Source organism: Bos mutus, chromosome X (genome assembly GCF_027580195.1).
Source record: "Bos mutus isolate GX-2022 chromosome X, NWIPB_WYAK_1.1, whole genome shotgun sequence".
NCBI lineage: Eukaryota > Metazoa > Chordata > Mammalia > Artiodactyla > Bovidae > Bos > Bos mutus.
The window spans coordinates 44,128,971-44,148,731 of record NC_091646.1 but is presented as its reverse complement, the minus strand read 5'-3'; the positions used below and the strand labels follow the sequence as shown (position 1 = coordinate 44,148,731).

The 19,761-nt window shown below is 32.9% G+C and overlaps 1 protein-coding gene across 1 annotated transcript in view; it reads left to right on the top strand.

Annotated features, from left to right (window-relative positions):
- The window catches only part of DIAPH2 (diaphanous related formin 2), a 983,285-nt gene that overhangs the window by 283,812 nt on the left and 679,712 nt on the right, over positions 1–19,761 (top strand). The window contains exons 10-12 of the mRNA XM_070366366.1: positions 1,067–1,175; positions 13,429–13,539; positions 19,369–19,487. Coding sequence (XP_070222467.1) covers positions 1,067–1,175; positions 13,429–13,539; positions 19,369–19,487 — 339 coding nt within the window. The remainder of the gene's footprint in view (positions 1–1,066; positions 1,176–13,428; positions 13,540–19,368; positions 19,488–19,761) is intronic.

Sequence of the window (19,761 nt, the reverse complement as noted above, 5' to 3'; positions counted from 1 at the left end):
AAGAAACTCTTGTGATAAAGAATGAAATACCTGCTACTGATATGAAGTAGAATATTTTTTTCTAAACACTCTGTGTGACAGTAATCATTTCAGTTTAAATTAGAATAGAGGCAGGCAAAGATTTAAGAATATTCTAATATGTTGACTTTCTCTTACCTCTTGGAATAAAATGAAATGTTTCTTAGTGCTGGTTTATCCTTCAAAACTGAAAGACACTGAACAAAAATATCACACAACATTGTCTTATGAGAATGAGATAACATATGCAAAAATAAAGCTTCCTTAGGTTTTATAGGAAAATCAGTTTATATATGACTAAGAAATATTTTCCTAGTCTATTAGATTTTCAGTACTTAATTCACATAATGCATCCTAGTCTGGTATATTTTATGACTTAATTATAATTCCAGATATAGCTTGTTGTGAGTAGTATACTACAGAGAGGTTCATTTGATTCAGACACTGTACAGAGATAGCTACCAATATTTTTGTTCAGGTAAATAAGTTTCTTGTGCTAGGTAATTATAGATGCTTCTCTAATTTACTGGGCTTTCTCTTTTAGGCTTTTTCCTTGTTCCATTTTCAAAGAAGTTTTTTAAAAGTTCTTTAAAAAATATGTACTCTTTCTTGCACTTTATTATAAAATTACAGTCTGATCACACTTGAATGAGCTTTGAATAGCTGTAGATGCTCCCGTGTCTAAGTGACATTAATATCTATGTTATGTTATTTTGCTATGCTTAAAAAAACTGTTAACACATGTAATATCAAAACTCGAAATTTAAAATTTTAATGTTTATCAATTAAGTATTCTTTAAATGTCACCCAGAAAAATGACTTTCCTCGGGATTTTCAAATTGAATTTTTTTATTTTGATGCCCTAATATTATTTAATGCTATCAATATTTGAGTCATAGAAATATGTGGAGAAGAACACAATTCTTAAATTGTGATGGTCTATATAAACATCAAGCACCTGAAAACAGGAAAGAGTGTATAAGAGATAACCTGTATTCATAGAGTGTGTTTAAGATGCATTTCTTATTTCTAGTTTTTTTCTCTATAGTCTAGATAAACTTTTAGGGGCTATAACTACAGCAGCAGAACGAAATAACAGAGAACGATTTTCACCAATTGTGGAAGGATTAGAAAACCATGAAGCTTTGCAATTACAGGTAAGTTAGCTTTGTCTTAAACTGCTCCCATGGTTATATTGCATTGGCCAAAATTTTTGTTCGGGTTTTTCTGTACCATCTCACGGAAAAACCTTAATGAACTTTTTTGGCTAATCCAGTACTCATTTTGTATGACACTAACTCCACTTTAGCTAGCAGTTAAATAGAAGGGAATGTAAAAATGAAATTTTTCCTGTTCCTTTGTCATTCATAGAAGCTAGAAGTTTTGTCTGTGAAGATGATAATTTGCTTAAAGTGAGGAAGAGTATTTTGAATTATTATAAGTTTATCATTATTATCATTAATATTTGGGTAGAAATTTAGTAATTAGTGTACTAAGTCATGGAAATTAAAGCCTTAGCAATAACAGGGCAAGAGGACAAACAGTTCAGCTAATGCCATTATCCGAACAAGTGTTAATGAAGTCTGTATGGGCTTGTTGTAGAAATTTAAGAAAACTAAATACATGTCTTTTTTTTTTTTTTTTTTTTGTGCCATTAACACAGCATTCAGAAGTTTGACTCCCCAGAATAGAGGGGACTGACTTCTACTTCTTAGGTCTTGGTCTATTTCATAACCCTTTGTAGACCCAGCCACATGTCTTCTTTATAAAATTATAAAATTAGTTATATTTTGTTAGATAGTTTTAAGAAATGAGCCATTTTATGAAAGAAAACTTTATTATTTTGTGATGAGAGCTCCTATAGTGTGAGATCCTGGACTAAACATTTTGATTTTTATGTATTATCTGGTTTAATGCTCCAACAAGTTAGCAATGTAGGTACTATTATTATCTTCATTCTGCCTATGATACAAATATGCTAAGTGAGAGTAAATAACTTGTCAAACATGCCACAGCTTGTAAGTGGCATAGTGAAATTCGATGCCCGTTTTGTTGGTCTATGATGCTCATCTCTTTGTTTTAGACAGTGTTTAGCATTTAATGTACCATGGGAAACACTTTCTGAAATGTTTTCTAAACTCTTATGGTGTCATTCAACAAAGAGAATATGATTCCAAATTTAATTTTATCAAATTATTTAGTAGTATTTATTAAAATTTCTTACCTGATATAAAAGTTTCTTTTCCCCTTTTTAATTGTATTGTTATATGTCATTATCTGTTTTTGCCAGAGTTTCAGACAACAGCAGATAAATTGGCTTGTCCAAAGAGAATATTGTAGTGTCATAAAAGTGTAATCCCTTTCCAAATATTTGAGGAAGTTTGTTAATTGTTGCTTTTACTCTATGACGAGCATTTTGGATAAACTTTTATGGTGTGCCTTTTAAGGCCAGTGTATTATATTTTTTATTACTTGGGGGGATTTCTTTTCAGTGCTTTCCTTTTTTAAAATATACTTCTTATTATATCATTTTCTCTCAATAAAATACAGTATCTCTACCGAAAGGTTTGGAAACTGTCTTTTTTAGATGACTGCTTGAAATCTTTGTTTATATTTATGTGCCTGGGCTTACCTAAACTTAACTGTCTTTCAATCATATGTAGGAGTTTGTTCTCGTCTTCTAGAGTTTGCTTAGGAGGAATTAAATGTTAATGTCTGTATTCAAAGTTTTCATTACTCAAATCACTCTCTTAAATTCACACAACTGTTGAGAGGTAAAGTGTGATTTGAAGCCAGATTTCTGTGATGTCAGTATTTGTTTATTGCATTGTCTGACCTTTAAAATGACACCCCTGCTATAGAATAGTTCAGCCTACACAGTGAAATGAGAGTGACATTTGCTAGCCTTCAGGAAGCTGGACTGAATGGAATGATAAAATGGCAAATTGTTAACAAGTAACATATTGAAAGATCATTATCTTGCTAGGTATTCAAGAAGTTATTGAATACTGATTACAGATGCAAACATATACAAATCACAATTTGAAATTTCCTGTTTTAATGAGGTACAAAATTAGTAATTTGTTATATACAGAGACAATTACTCTCACAAGAATTGTGAGGTGGGTTTGTTTATTTGGATTATTTCACGTGGATAAAAAATATCTGAAGGTTCAAAATATATTTAGAATACAGCATGAAAAACAAAAGTTTAAATCTGTTGTTTAAAATAAAATTAGTGCTGTATTTTACCAGAATTACTTTTCTATTTCTGTATCCTGAGACTTCTCAAAATGTCATTACAGTATCTGAAGTAATTCTGTTAAAATACAGGACAAATTTTATTTTTAAATAATAACTATACCCCCTCCTCCATCCTTTTTGGATTTAAAAACAGGTTATTAACTTTTCACAGAGGTTTTCTAGGTCATCTTTAAATTCTATACCCATGATAGGAGTTTCATTATCTTCAGTAGTTCAAGAAATAGACAATAAATCGTATATCTTTGTATGTTCTCTGTTCATTGACTTTCGTTCAGCTGAGTCGCCTTCTCAAGTCTCTCCTTACTTCTCAAGTCTTCTATGCCTTCTTTTGATCCTTCTTATCTTTTGAAGTAGCCTCTCATCTTCCTTTTTCATTTTATAGTCTAAGTCTGTAAAAGACTCATCCATACTTGTTTTCTCTGTTTCCTAAATTAACTTTCACAGCTCAACTTTTTCATAGTTCTTAAAAAGACTGATGACAGTGGTTCTTGAATTTCAAAATCCAGTGACTTCTTTCCAATCCTCATGGCTCCCTTCTTGAAAATTTTCCTACCTTTGCCTTTCTAGGCACCATTGGCTCATTGCTGTCTGACTACCCCTAATTGTTCTTTCTCTATTGCCTCTGTGCATTTCTTCTTCTTGGATATTTTATTCCTTATGTTCTTTGCTTGGTCCTATTTTGTCATCATTTTTGTATATATGTAGATATGTACACACATATATAAGCTCAGATACATATACATTTATATGTACACACATATCTGATCACTCTCAATTGCTTCTTTAGCTTTAATAAAATCCAACTGTATTCTAATGATTCCCCCAAGTTTGTCTGGCTCATGTCTGTATTCAAACCTACCTGTCCAAATAGCTAACTGCATATTTTAGAAGCATCATAAAAATATGAAAGCCAAGTTAGCTTTTATAAACCATGTGCTGATGTTCTTTAATATGTTACCTCTTTTTAAATCTCACACTAATTCTCTAAGAGTGATAGAGAACTAGTATCCCCATTTAATAGATGAGTAAGCTGAGGCTCATAGAGGTTAGATAACTTCTCTAGAGTCACATAGTAAATAAGAGATACAGCCCAATTAGACCCTAGGGTATCTGGCTCCAGAGTACTTGTTTTTAACCACTGTATGCTACCTCCTTTTAGTAAAATTGGCTCATTTCTCTTTCCATTAATATGATTTCCTCCCAAAAGAAAATCTCTTTTTCTTGTCTTTCTCATTTTAGATAATATAGAGGTATCATCTTCTGCCTAACCTTTGGTTTTCCTTAAGACTTCATTCTTCTTTGTTCCCTGCATCCAATTAATCATCAAGTCTTACAGAAGACTATTAATATATCCAGTTTCACTATCTCCACTACATTTATATTCTCCCAGCAATATTATTCTAGCTGTTTTCTAATTAGTATCCCAAACTGATAGATTCTTCCCCTCCAGACAAGTGTTTTGTACTGTTGTCAGTTATCCTTCAAGAGTAAATCTAATTCTAACATAGTAGCATTCCCAGAAACCTATACCCATTGCTTGATGAAAGTGAAAATCCTAAACACAATGAATGAGCTCTCTCAGTGTGGCCCCAACCTATCATTCTGGCCTTAGGCCCCAGCGATCTCCCAAATGTACCATAGGTTTTCGCCATACTAAACCTTGTGTTTTCCAAATGTGGTGTAGACTTTTAAATGCCCTCAAACATTTTATCATGCAGAACACTTTGCTTGGAATAGCAGCGCTTCCTCCAACCATGTCCTTTTCATCTTGGTAAGGTTTAATGAGGACACAAAGGAAGGCAAGTTTAGGTATATTCTGCATAAGTCAGGGAAGGCTTCAGTGATGAAGTGATGCTTTAATTGGGTCTTGAAGGATCACAGGAATTTTCCAGAAAATTATCTTTGCTGATAGAAAACCAGTAATATGGTAGGGAGAAGGGTTTCCAGGAGGTAAAAAGAGAGACCAGAGTAGTCTGCCAGTCCCTTCAGAGAAGACAGAGTGAGCTAATATCAACATACAGTTGAAACTAATTTTTATGTAGCCCAAGAGGAAAAGCTAGGGTATACTGACTGTTAATAATAGTTTTTTTCCCCTTTAACTTGTTTTTATTATTTAAAAATATTTATATTGAAGTATAGTTCATTTACAATGTTGTGTTAGTTTCATTTGTACAGCAAAGTGATTCAGCTATATATATCATACACACAGACATGTATATATTTTTACATCCTTTATTGATTATAATTCCCTGTGTTATACAGTAGGTCCTTATTGGTTATCTATTTTATGTGTAGTAGTGTGTATATGTTGATCCCCAGCCCCTAGTTTATTCCTCCAAATAATAGTTGTTTATGGAAAGAGAAAGTCATATAGCTAACCTCCCATGAGATATTACAAGAAAAGTCCTAGTCTTCACAGGCTGGTATTAGTCTGAAACGTGCAATATGTCTTAAAGTATTTCAGAAGCTGTGTGCAGAAGTGTTTTTATTTTGATTTAATACATCTAAAAAATATTATCTAACACATTGAATATAGTTCACAAATTGTGCATGTTATAATTAGGTATGGTACACAAAACATAGAAGTGAATACATGGTTGATTCACTTACCCTGACCTCACTGTTTTGAGAGATTTATCATTTTGGAATATAACTTGGAACCAAAAAGGAAGTAAAAGAAAAAGAAAATATGAGCAATCTACAAAGTGTCACCAAGTACACCAAGTAAGCCTCATGATGACAAAGACTTTTTGTCTTTAATCAGAGCCTATCGCTCTGTGGTATCTTATTGTCTATCCATAGCAGACTAGAAGTATGAGTTGGGAGGTTGGAAAATGTTTTATGACAGACTTGTGCACTGAGATGATCAAGAGGCAACAGCTGAGAAAACGAAAGCAAGGGGCGAGGAGATAGAAACATAAGGAAAGAGTGGAACTGTAATTCAAAAATTATAACATTTAGTTTCATTTGGTCTCAGGGAAAATAGCTCTATATATCTCAATAGCTCCTGAGGGCATATATGTGTTCTGTCATCTCTCATTAACTCATATATTTAATCATGCCCCTGAGTCAGCAAATAATAATAATAATGAGTTATATTTAAGATATTTTAAGAATGTGGGGATTAAGGAATTCACTTCAGAAAGAGTTCCATTCCAAAACATACTCATGCTTAAATAGACAAACGCTGCAGAAATATTGACTGATTCTTTATAGTGCAGATCTTTCCACAGTGATTCTCAACTGTTGAGAATTTACTCTAAGCCTATTTGTAAATTTGCACTCAAACCATCACGTATGAGGAAGTAGCTTTGGATAAATGATTTATCATTTGTCAATAGTGACACATTATGATAAAACAAGGTACTGGAGCTTTGAATAATAAGGAAATTTGTGCAAAAATAAATGATCATGTTAAATACTCTGTTGAAGAAATGTCTGATATTAGGAAACTTGTTCGATATATTGATAGTTTTATACTACTATCATTTTAAAAGTAGAATTAGTACAATAAGGGGTTATATAGAGATATTTATACAATGTAATCATGTTTCAAATACAAAAATAACTTAAAAAAGAATGTCTTTTATTTTAAATCTGTTTCAAAGTTGAGTAATTGCCAAATCCATAATTTGTGGTAATGGGAATTCACTAGTGATCTCCATAAATATAGAAAGCAACAACACTTTGGAAGTCATCATAAGGGCTTCTCCAGCACCATTCAACACTATTGGTCACTCTATCTAAGCTCTCTCCTCCTTCAACTTCTATGATACCATGCTCTCCTTGTTTTCTTTTACCTCTTTGTTACATTGAAGATCTCTTTTGTCTATGCTTGGCCTTAAAATATACTTATTCCTAGAGATTTATCCTTAGTCCTTTGATCCTTTACTCTGGTCCTTTGCTCATTCTGTATATTATCCCTGGCAGCCTAATCCATCCTTATGACTTCCTCCAGCACTTCTATGAGATGAATCTTTCTGAACTCTTCTATTCTAAATACATCCTGACTCACAGATCACATATATTCACCTGCTTCCTTATTGGATTTCAAGTTCAGTATTTTCCTTAACTGTCCTTATCTTCTTTTCTTCATCCTGTCTATCCTGTTCCAGTCTCTTCAACTTTGACCTGCTTTTCTCTTCTTTGCCCATCCTAGTTAACCTTAGCATTGTCCACCAAGTATCATAAACCAGAAATAAATAGTTATCTTCAAATCTACTCTTCTCTATCCACATTACCTCAGTCACTAAATGTTACCAGTTCTACAGCCTTATCACTGTATTTCCCTTTCTTTTTACAGTATCTTTTTATAGTATTTCCCTTCCTTTTTATAGTATAACCCCTACCCACCACTTCTTTGTTTTTCAGGGCATTGTCACAGCTCTATGTTTTCCATTTCCATAGATTCTTAAATATATTCTACCCTTCATTCCAGGCCCTTGTAAATCATTTTTCCACAAGGTATACTTCTGAAATACTGTTCTTTTATGTTGTTGTTTAGTCTCTAAGTCCTATCTGACTCTGTGACCACATGGACTGTAGCCTGCCAGGCTCCTCTATCCATGGGATTTCCCAGGCAAGAATACTGGAGTGGGTTGCCATTTCCTTCTCTAGGGGATCTTCATGACCCAGGGATAGAACTCATGTCTGCTCCATTGGCAAGCAAATTCTTTACTGTTGAGCCACCAGGGAAGCCAGCTTTTGTTATATCACTGCTAAAAATCCTATAATATCTTCCCAGAGACCCTAGGACTAAAGTCTAATGCTAGTCTACACAAAATACTTCATCATCTAACTTTTGCTAAAACTCTAACCTCATATTCTATTCCATCACTCTGCTACATATAGAGTTGGTCCAGTCAGCTTGTACCCAATTTCCTGAACATTTCATGCTATTTCATCCCTCTACCTCCGTACCTTCCTACATGGCTTTGCTGTGCCTGGAATTCTCCATTTTTTGAATTAATTAACTTTCTCTGTATATTTGTGTCTTTCTTGGTTGACACTTACTTTGACTCAAACTATCTTTCTTCCTAACTCCTGCTAGGCTGGGATAAAGAAAGACCTTGTTAATGTCAACAAAGTACTTAATAAGGTCAATATTTGACAGTGTCAATAACATTTTAAAAGCACAATTTGTCAGAGCTAACAGCAATATGGATAATCTGTTTTGAGAATGTCCTGGAGTTGGCAGTTTTTGTACTCCATAGCTCTATGAATTGCGATCACACAGACAGATATATGTTTGTATAGTTTTCAGAGTTGGTGAGTTAAAATAAAGGTTCTAGCATTTTCCAAGGAATTTAATGAGGATAATTTACTTTTAAATATTTCCCTTCTCTATCACTTAAGAAACTGAATGCAGTTTCTTTTTATAGTAATGTTGCGTGTCAATAAATTTAGAAATATTTAATGACTATTACCCATTATGTATATTTTTTAACTTTTTATTTTGTATGGGTTACAGCTGATTAACAATGTGATAGTTTCAAGTGAACAGCGAAGGTAATATAATATACCTGCTATATTTTAAACATTTTATTGGGAACAATTAGGGGTTACAAAGAAAACCATAAACAAATTTAGAGCCATATCTTTAGGAAGTTTAAAAACAATTTTGTGATATATCACCTTCTATACCATACCCCACACCTGACAATGAAGATACTAGCATCCTCTGACTGAAGAATGTGGGTGATTATTGTAGAAAGAAGGTATACTGTTATGGTAGAGGAAGACTTATAATGTTATGGAAAAACTGATAGAACTCAATTTAGTACAATTATGCATGGCACAAATTTTTGGATGCTTTGTCACATGCACAAAGCTTTTATCTACATGTTAATGCATTTTTTCAATAGGTTGTATAGATATTGTATAGGTATCTCCTTATAAGGAGATCATTTAATAACATTGCAAATACAGAAACTATTTTTACTGGTCAAAAATCAGAATCTTGGTTCTAGCCTAGCATGTTTATCAATAATGAAAAAAATCAGACTTTTACAATTTTAATTCTTATGGAAGCTGGATTTAAAACAGATGTGGCAGACCATTTTGAACCTTAGATGCATTATAAAGAAAATAAGCATCAGATGAAACCTAGATAGTAAACTTCATGATTTCATTTCAAAGGCACGTGTTTTCTTTCCAGTACAGGGGAAAATGCTATTCAGCAATACCAAGTTTGTGCATTGTAGGGTGGTAGGAAGATTTCAAGACTAAAAGTCACGAGGCCTGTTTTCAAATCCAATCTTTGTGGCTTCTTATTGGACTTCCCTGGTGACTCAGATGGTAAAGAGTCTCCCTGCAATACGGGAGACCCAGGTTCTATCCCTGGATCAAAAAGATCCCCTGAACAAGCAAATGGCAACCCACCCCAGTATTCTTGCCTGGAAAATCCCATGGACAGAGAAACCTGGCAGGCTATAGTCCATGGGCTTGCAAAGAGTCTGAAATGACTGAGCAACTAACACACACAAATATATTAGCTATAAAGTATTGGGCAAATGAGCTAATCTTCCTAGGTTTTCAGTTTCCTTATCTATAAATGAGAATATTGGATTGGTATATTTTCTGTTCTTTCTAGCTTTTGAACCCCATAATTTTTAATTTTCTATCTCGGGAGTTAGATTTTTGTTTTTTGAAAGCAGATTAATTTTTCATTGAAAGAGGACAATATCCTTCAATCATGCTCTTAAAAATTTGTATACTCGGAAGTTGAACATACCGATTTTGAAAGTTTCATTATTCAGGAATGTGTTTTCCCCCTAGGAGCTTAGGTTTTAGATATTGGGACAGAACTGTTTTTAATTTAATGTGTCCAGTGCAGTGCTGTGTTCAGACTTTGCAGTGTCCTATATCCATGCTGTCCAGTATGGGAGCCACTAGCCACATGTGGCTATTGAACATTTGAATTGTGACTAATGAGACCAAGCAACTGGATTTTAAATTTACTTAATTGTAATTAAGCTACATTTAAATTGTATTTAGTGGCTTCATATTGAATAGCATGCTTGTGTGTGTGTGTGTGTGTGTGTGTATGATATATTTGCATGCTCATCCATGCTGAGTAAGGAGTGGAGGGAGTGGGATTGGCAACAAGTTAAGGAGAGTGAGAGGCCATTATGTTGTATGATTGAATACTGCCCATAGATCATTGTTTATATTATGTAAAGTGAAATCTAACACATTCCAAGGACGATTTTCTATCTCCTCTCCTCTCTTTCTCCCTCCCTCTTTCCTTCCTTCTCTCTTTTCCTTTTCTTCTTTCCTTCCTTTTGTATTCCATTATGTATTATGATGATGACTTTATTTTTATTGAAGTCTAATTGACATATGATACCCACTTTATATACTAAACAACATACTGTTAAAATAAATGTTTTTCTGATTAAACCTGTAGTTTCAAAGTTAGGTATTCCTAATATATTAAACATGATGCACTAGTTAAATTTTATTATCTTACCAATCCTTAAAATCTTTTGTTGTGTTAGTCTAGGAATGGAGTTGGTTAGGCATCTGGAATGTTCTGGAAATTAAACTGTATTTTGAGTAAAGTTACATGGTTTAGAATCATGAGTTTCCTCCTTTCTGTGTGACCTTGTATAAATTATTTGTTTTGAGTCTTAGCTACATCAACTGTGAAATGAGTGTAATAGTAACACTTCATGTGGTTGTTGTGAGAATGAGATTAGATGGTGAATTATGTTATGTAAAACTCCTAAGTTGTCTGGTAACAAAAGCTAATAGAAAATAATAATGATAATAATTTGGGAGTTTGTAGTTAGCTATAAATTCTGAATCTACAAAATGGATATTTCATGTTTATAATTAAGTAATAATATATTCAGCCCTTTAAACTAATTACACTTTAAAAATTTAACTTTGTATTTGTAAATAGTGACAATTGGATTGATTTTGCTCCTGGGCAGTAATTGTGCAGTAATATAAAGAGGTAGAGATAATTAAAAAGATTTTTTTTGTTCTCCATATCCATTCAATATAGATGTTCCTCTTAAAGAGCATTACTTTCCAGATTATGTTGGAAAATGAAATGATAGTATCAATATTCATCTTATGTTATTTGTAATTAATTAAATATCCATTAGAATTTTATAACAAATAATACATTAATAAATCAGTGCTCTTACCTGTTTAAACTACTAACTTCAAAGTATTTGCTAATCACTTTATACTATAGTCAATGGCTGTAACTTTACTTTCTGCATTTAGTTATATATTCAATATATATTACATGTTAAGTATTTAATAGCATTGCAACATTTATTTTACTAAATGTGGAATTATTTAGATGTTGTTACATTCATTAATTTTTTGACTTTTACTATTTTTATTATTTCCTGATCCAAATATTTTTATTGTATAAAGGTACAATTCCAAGACTCATTAACTTGTTTGTTATGGAAATGTTCTCTTTACTTGTAGGATATTAATACAAGCCATTAAGCTAGAATTTCTTCTGGCAAAAACAATCCTAGCAGATGGCAACTTTTCTCTCTATTAATTTTGGATTGGACATGTACTTTGGCTTGTTCGGTCAGGTCATAGTTGTAACGTAACAAGAATCAGTCATGCAAATACAATGATAGTATAGCTATGGGTATGCTGTGCAAACTTATATTCCAGCCTATTTAAACTATTTGAAGACTTAAACGTTTTCTTATTATGAATAGGAAGGTTAAGTAACACATTAAGGCATAAGCACCATAATAACTTACCTGATATGACTTTTAAGGTAATGCCAAGTCAATGGCAAATATTTAGTCAGATGTCTCAGTGATTTAGCTTGACATTTGAGCATTCATAGAAATTGGACTACATTCTTTAATTATCTTTTAGGTAGCTAATAATGTTAAAGACAACCTTGATCATCCTCTTCATGCCTACAACTTTTGATTTTTGATCCACCCCAAAGCAGCTTAACTGTATAACATAAAGATATAAAAATAAAACCAATATACCTTTTAATATTTTGTCTATACTTGAAAAAAATCACTATCATAATGACAGATCTGGATAAGGTCAAGCCAGAATAACATTTGAAATATTTTTCTTTTGCTGGTGTTTTTCTCATACTAACTATTGATTTATTTGTGTCCCCTTCTATATATAGTTAGCATCTTTACTAAATCTGATATTTTCCAGAGGCCCCCTTGCATTCAGCTCTTTGAACACTCTAACTACTCATTATGTACTTTAAAAATAATCAATTTCAATGTGCAGCTCTTCAGTTAAACTATCAGCCACTTGCCTTAGACTTGAGCATTTTTAAAAAATGAGGAAAATCTTTGGAATACCTGACAATTAGCATTTGGTTGATACTCTACTAGCTTACCATTACCAGAAAATAACTCCCCCCTCTTTTTTAATAAGGAGGCACAATATCAGAGGAAAACCAAAACCCATTTTCTAGCATCAATCTAAGTAAAGAATCGTGTTTACTTGAAAACAAGCTCTTATATTTACTTTATCATGTAATGCACATGAGTATTTCTGTCACTGTGCCTTCTAGTTGATATTAATTCACTTGCATTCATTTTTTATGTAGTAAATTAATTCATCTTAATCATATATTTTAATAGTCTATATTTTGTGCAGATCCATTTAATAACAGAATGGAGCAAGTATAAATCAGTGTAATAATATCTCTAAGTTATCACTACTCTTTAATATCATAATTTCATAGCTTTATTTGATTTATTTTAGGAAAGTATTTATAACCATATAGAATTGAGACCAAGTGCATGCTGAGGACGGCTGGAAATGGAAGATACATTTTATGATCTTTTTAAAGGGCTCTATATCCACACTTTTGGAAATTTGAGTTTTTCAGAGAAAATATCATAATCCTTCATATAGTTTAGCAAAATACAGCAGTACTTGACTATGCATTTTACCTTCATTAGAATTGCTCTGGACATCGGAAACTTTATTGTTAATTTCTTTGTTTCTACTATAAAGTCATAGTCAATATACTTATATAAATATTTGCCTTTCTTAATATATTTCATAATGTATGTTTGTATGCCTTTAGTATAGGGAAAAAATGTTATCTGAAAGCATTAAGTATTTCTTTAATTAAATGAACTTTTTTTAACACAGTTTACTTTATAATTGCAGGTGGCCTGCATGCAGTTTATAAATGCGCTTGTCACATCTCCTTATGAGCTTGATTTTCGAATACATTTAAGGAATGAATTCCTTCGTTCAGGACTAAAAACAATGTTACCAGTAAGTGGAATGTGCACTTTTATAATGCTTACGAACTTTAATGTTTTTCTCTCTTTAGACAAAAGTACTTGCAGCCAAGTAAGTAAATGTGCCTTACTGTTTTCTTTTATAAAGCATTAGATGCTTTGCAAGCTTTTGGATATTGCAGTATTATTAGTCTCAACATACAGCTGATGATTCAGAATTCAGCTAATGATATGTCCAGAAGTGATGACTTTTTTGGTTTCCTTAAAGTCAAAAGGAAACTTCTTTTCTTTGACTTTGAATACTGAGAACATAAAAGACTGCTATTTTGTTTTTTGCCACTTCAACTTTCAATAAAATTTTTTGCTCTCCTCTTTGATAACTTAGATTGATTTCCTTTATATTCAACATAAGTATGCATTGAATTTTGATTAATATATTCTAGATACATAACAAAAATTGTATTCTCACTACCAATTCTGTAGCAACTTTTCTAAAAGAAAAGCAGTTTTATTTCTTAAATTGAGTGTGGTTATTTGCTCTAATTATGATGCTGTTAAAAACATTTTTCAAATAACTATAAGCTTGTTCTAGGATAAATCAACACAGGTGTTCTAAAAATAGATATGCAGCTGCCATGACTTTATTATGTTAACTGATGAAGGAGTTTGTTTAAGTCCATGGCATTGTTAAAAGAGATAAGCAAAATATCCCTAGTCTCTCTATTTAATCTACTCAAGCCATATGAAATAAATAAGAAGTGAAAGTAGCAGAAGGGAATAAAAGGACCCTGTAAAGAAAAGACAAAACAAATGTCAATGAGCATGTATATAAGGTATTCCTAGGGTATTAGAAATAACCAAAATCAAGGAGATTTCCTGGTGAGAAATTAGTGTGTAGCATGCATCTGTAACTTGTATTCTGATGATCTTAACTTAAAGTAGTTAAAACTCATCATCATAAAATATATAATTAAGTCCATTGAGACCCATTTTAATAAGATATACGATTGAGTCTATGCAGTTTCAGAAATTTCTATGTCAGTTCCACTTTGAGTGGTTCTTTCATCCATGACTTTATAAACCAAGGAATTGGTTGCAGTGAATGATAAGTGACCTGAGAGGTTCAGTATGAGGTTAACTTGGGACTTCCTCAGACAGTAAAGAATCCACTTGCCAAACAGAGACCTGGGTTTGTTCCCCTGGGTTGGGAAGATACCCTGGAGATGGGAATGTCTGCCCACTTCAGTATTCTTGCCTGGAGAATCCCCATGGACAGAGGAGCCTGGCAGACTACAATCCATGAGGTCCCAGAGTCACACACGACTGAGTGACTAACACTTTCTTCCCACATGTAATTAACTTAGGGACATTCATTAGTTAATAGTGTATGTTACATATTTATTCTTCTTTTCTCACAAATCTCTCCTCATGAAAAGACTGTGGCCTTATGTAGCTAATATTACAGTATGTAATTATGTAGGTAATATTACAGTCTGGATTCTAGTGTGCTTTTGAGCTGCCTACTCACTACTTTCCATCTTTGTCCTCCAGGGATTGTTCCTCTGTTTCTGGGACAATAATCATGTCTTTGGACACTTGTTGGCCTCGGGGGCTCCTGAGCATTCTCTAGTCATTTACTAATATGTGGTGTTTTTCTGCCCTTGTTGTTGTTAGTCTTCCAGCTTTCATTTCCCTATGTTTATAATTGAACATTCATTTTCTACTTTATACTACTGAATGGCTGGTCAAGAAAATGGTGACTCTCAATTTATTTAAGTCCTCATCTTTTCAGAAAGTGTACATAATAGCTCTTGTTCTTATGTTTTGCACTTTTGTCAGGATGTACTCATCTCTGCTATTCACTGGTCTCATGGTATTTTTCATTTGGTTACATTGACAGCTAAGGTTTTGTATCAGTGTTTCTTAGCTGCACTTTTCTATTGGCCCTATAGCTGCTGTATATTGTGGTAGGTACCCTGTACTTCTAAACATGCTTCCAGTTAGATTTTTATTTAACTACCATATCTCTTCAGTATGTCCTAATTCTTAGGTCTCAGTGATTCCTCAGCAAGAGAAGTGTCCTGTATCTGCCTACTCAAATTTTGGAATAGAACCTACAAAGATTCTCAATGTTTTTTTCTATCTATGACAATAAAGTGAAATATGGCTAAGTACTTTTCTGATTTCAAGAAATTGAGTTGTGCTGTGCTTAGTTGCTCAGTCATGTCAAAAAGTCGGGACTCTTTTTGACCCCATGGATTGTAGCCTGCCAGGCTCCTCTGTCCATGGGAACACTCCAGGCAAGAATACTAGAGTGGGTTGCCATGCCCTCATCCAGGGGATCTTTCCAATCCAATGATTGAACCCAGATCTCCTGCATTGCAGGCAGGTTCTTTAATCATCTGAGTTACCAGGGAAACCCAAGAATATTGAAATGGGTAGCCTATCCCTTCTCCAGGGGATCTTCCCAACCCAGGAATCAAACCAGTGTCTCCTGCATTGCAGGCAGATTGTCCCCCTAAAGAGCCTATTGCAGTCTTATCAGAGGTGGGGCAGAGATGTTTGTTTGGAAAAAATAATCCTTCCCAGGTATTTCTGATACACAATATGAGAATCAGAATCTAGGCAGGTAGACCCATTTTGATGTTGTCCTTGTAGTTTCATTACCAAAATTCAGAGGAAAACTCAGAATGGGCATGCTTTAATTTATACTAGATGTCCCTAGCATGTCAACTATTATCTATCTAATGTACTAAATATTTACATTTCAACCAGTAGAATTTATAATAACCTTAAACAGCTTTTACACATGCACGGAAACCTAGTAATATATTCAAAGATGAGTCTTTAATATCCTTATTTGTATCCTGTTTTCTCTTCTTTTATACACTGTGTAACAGGATGAACTTTCTAATTTTCTAGAATATATCATCTTCAAAGTAGCAAATTAGATGTGACTAGGGGTAATATAAATTGTTGGCACATGCATCAAAAGTTATACCTATCTGGAATCATTAAATGCTAGGGAAAAAATAGTTCTTAACATTTTAATAATCCCAGAGACCATCATTGTAGTAGAATAATACGTTGTTTCATATAATCATTAGAATCATCAAGACAATGACAATTATTTTAATTAAATTATGTTAGAAATTTATTTTCAAAATTTTCCCTGTCTCTATGGATACATTGTGGTGTTTAGAGAATTTATGTTTCACTTACATGGAAAATTCACTTTTCATAAATTTGCTTTAGTAATTTGGGACAAATGAGTTGTTAAACACTGCATAGTGATTTTTAAAATAGTATTTGCTCTGTAGTTAACTTACATTGATTTCTTGTGAAGTTTTCTCCATCTGCCATTTTATTTAGTTAAATGAATTAAGAAAATACTAGATAAATCAGGTATGTGAAGGAACAAGACAGTAAGAAACTGTGTTTGTAGGCAGCCAGCATTCTTAACCTCTTTTAGAAGACCAATAAACCTTTTCTTATTCCTTTGAAGACTCAATTTTGATTGCTTGACTGGTAATCAGTCATATACTGGTAATGGACTTTGATTTCCTTTGAAGTACACCATATTATAGAGACGTAACTATCTATTTTAGAGAAACTGCTGATAATGTTCTGTATCTGTACTGCAAATCTGTTCAAAATATATCTGAAACATATTTACAGTATTTCACATAATTAACAGTGTAATTCAGCAATTTTATGTCATTCTTCATTTAAAATATAAAACTTCAGTGATACATTTCCAATATTCCAATAAGGTATCTGTCACACTTGTGCTGTATAAAAAATTTATTAATTCATTAAATATTTATTTAATCAAGAATTTTTGAATATACCTTACAAGGTTTGACATTTGAATGAAAGGAAGTTTTCTATATATGTATGTGTATGTAGATATGCATATGTGTTTTAATGGTACATTGTTAACAAACAATATTTATGAGATATTTCATTTATGTATATCTATATTTTATATTGTGCTATATATATTCACATACTATATATACTATATAAATAATGTATTATCCTAATTAAAAATGGAAATAAACATTTAACCAGTTATTTTTAATGAAAGTATTTAGATCATACAGGTTGATTCCATGTTTTTGTAAATTTCTGAGGCTTATTAAATGACAGTATATAACTTGTTTTTTCTATTCAAACATATTTGAATGTGTTAAAATTTGATAGTGAACATCTAAGAAGGAATATATTATGACATAAGAATAAGGAAAAATTCTGTATTATAAAAATGGTTTTTTCTTCATTGGATGTGTCTTGTTTCTGCTCTTTTCTGAATCGAGTTCAGAAATCACTTGATAATGTAACTCATCAATGTTAGGTAACTTTACATTCCAATAAATTCTTCATTCCCCTTCAAAGTGAAAAGTTAGACCTAAAACAAATTATTACTAAAGAGGAAACTAAACTTAAATGCATGTATTTGTTATGTATTTTATATTAAAACATATTAATACTTTCATATGCTTTGTAGGTAAATTTTCAGGAAATTCTTATGTATGTGAATGTTAGGAAGAAAACATCTAGAAATTGTATAAGTTTGTGTTTGGTTTCAGTAATAGCCATTACATCTTCATTTATAATTGTCCTTAGTGAATAAAAACAGAAACAAAAAAAAAAGCATCTGAGTTTGTTTTATCAACCGAATTTGAAGTACACCATGCTTGCATTTCCTTTTAGAGTTCAAGCTCAGATCTGAACATCCTAGTCTCTCTGTAACACCCTTGAGTATCCACAGTGATTATCAATTTGGGTTTTGAAAGCGGAAACTTAAAGGATACATATTAAAAGATATTCCAGGTGATATATATTAAGCCCAACAATCTCCAGCATGCTATGCTATGCTAAGTCACTTCAGTTGTGTCTGATTCTGTGCGACCCCGTAGATGGCAGCCCACCAGGCTCCCCCGTCCCTGGGATTCTCCAGGCAAGAACACTGGAGTGGGTTGCCATTTTCTTCTCCAATGCATGAAAGTGAAAAGTGAAAGAGAAGTCGCTCAGTCGTGTCCGACTCTTAGCGACCCCATGGAATGCAGCCTACCAGGCTCCTTCCGTCCATGGGATTTTCCACGCAAGAGTACTGGAGTGGGGTGCCATTGCCTTCTCCGAATCTCCAGCATGGCATGCTCCCAAAGATTTTGTTTATACTATGATTTTGAATTATCAGGGGTTTGTAACACATGTGCTTATAATGTATTACAAAAACAAATCTTTGATGCCCAAGTTGGTATTTTGTGATTCAGCTAAGCAAAAATAAAAGGTGGGGGAGGAGGCTAGTTGTGCATCTTGATTAAAAAATCCTGATGCCTTTTTGCTTTAAAATCACAAAATATCATTGAAAATAAATTTGTTTATACAACTTTTCACGCCATACTTGGTACTGTTGTGCTTGAATATATCCTTGCATTTGTTCTTCATTAGTACAATTGATCTATATTTGCATTTTTTGCCAGAGGCATATGTGAATGTTCTAGCTGCATGAGTTCTTTTGCAATCTTTGATTAGTGTGTTTAGTCAAAACGACAGCATTTAATTTGGGTTGTTAGCAATTAGTTTTTTTCCATTGTAAAAGTGATCATTAATTTTTTAATGTGAATCGTCAAAATCTGGGGTATGAAAAGAAAATTCAGTGAATGCAATGAGGTTTTTTTCATTTTTAAATAGAAAAACAGAGTACATTTACTTTCTTACAGGAAACCAAGTGCCTGGGTCAATATTTGAAATTGCTTCTGCATATGCAAATAAATAATAGTATCAGGGCTTTATTTCCAAAGTATGGTGTTGTCAAACTGTTATTCGGCTGTTACGTTTTCTGTTTATATATTAGGATTTGAAAGAAAAAGAGAATGATGAACTTGATATTCAGTTGAAAGTATTTGATGAGAACAAAGAGGATGACCTAACTGAATTATCACACCGTCTCAATGACATTCGCGCAGAAATGGAATATCCTTTTGACAAACCAGAAAAATCGTTTTGCATGTACTGTGAAAAAGGGATTTGTGGGTGATTTTGTGAACCATTATTAGAATTCTTGTCTGCCAGCCCAATTTATATCCATTTATTTATATTAGAACCTCACTATGATGCTGTTCTTGAGATTCCTGATGAAGAATTGTCAGACTCTCCTGATGATTTACCCAGAGTACACTGAAATACACACAATGGCTTGCAGCATTATAGGTATACTCTGTTCAATGGTCTTGAATAGACAGGAGCC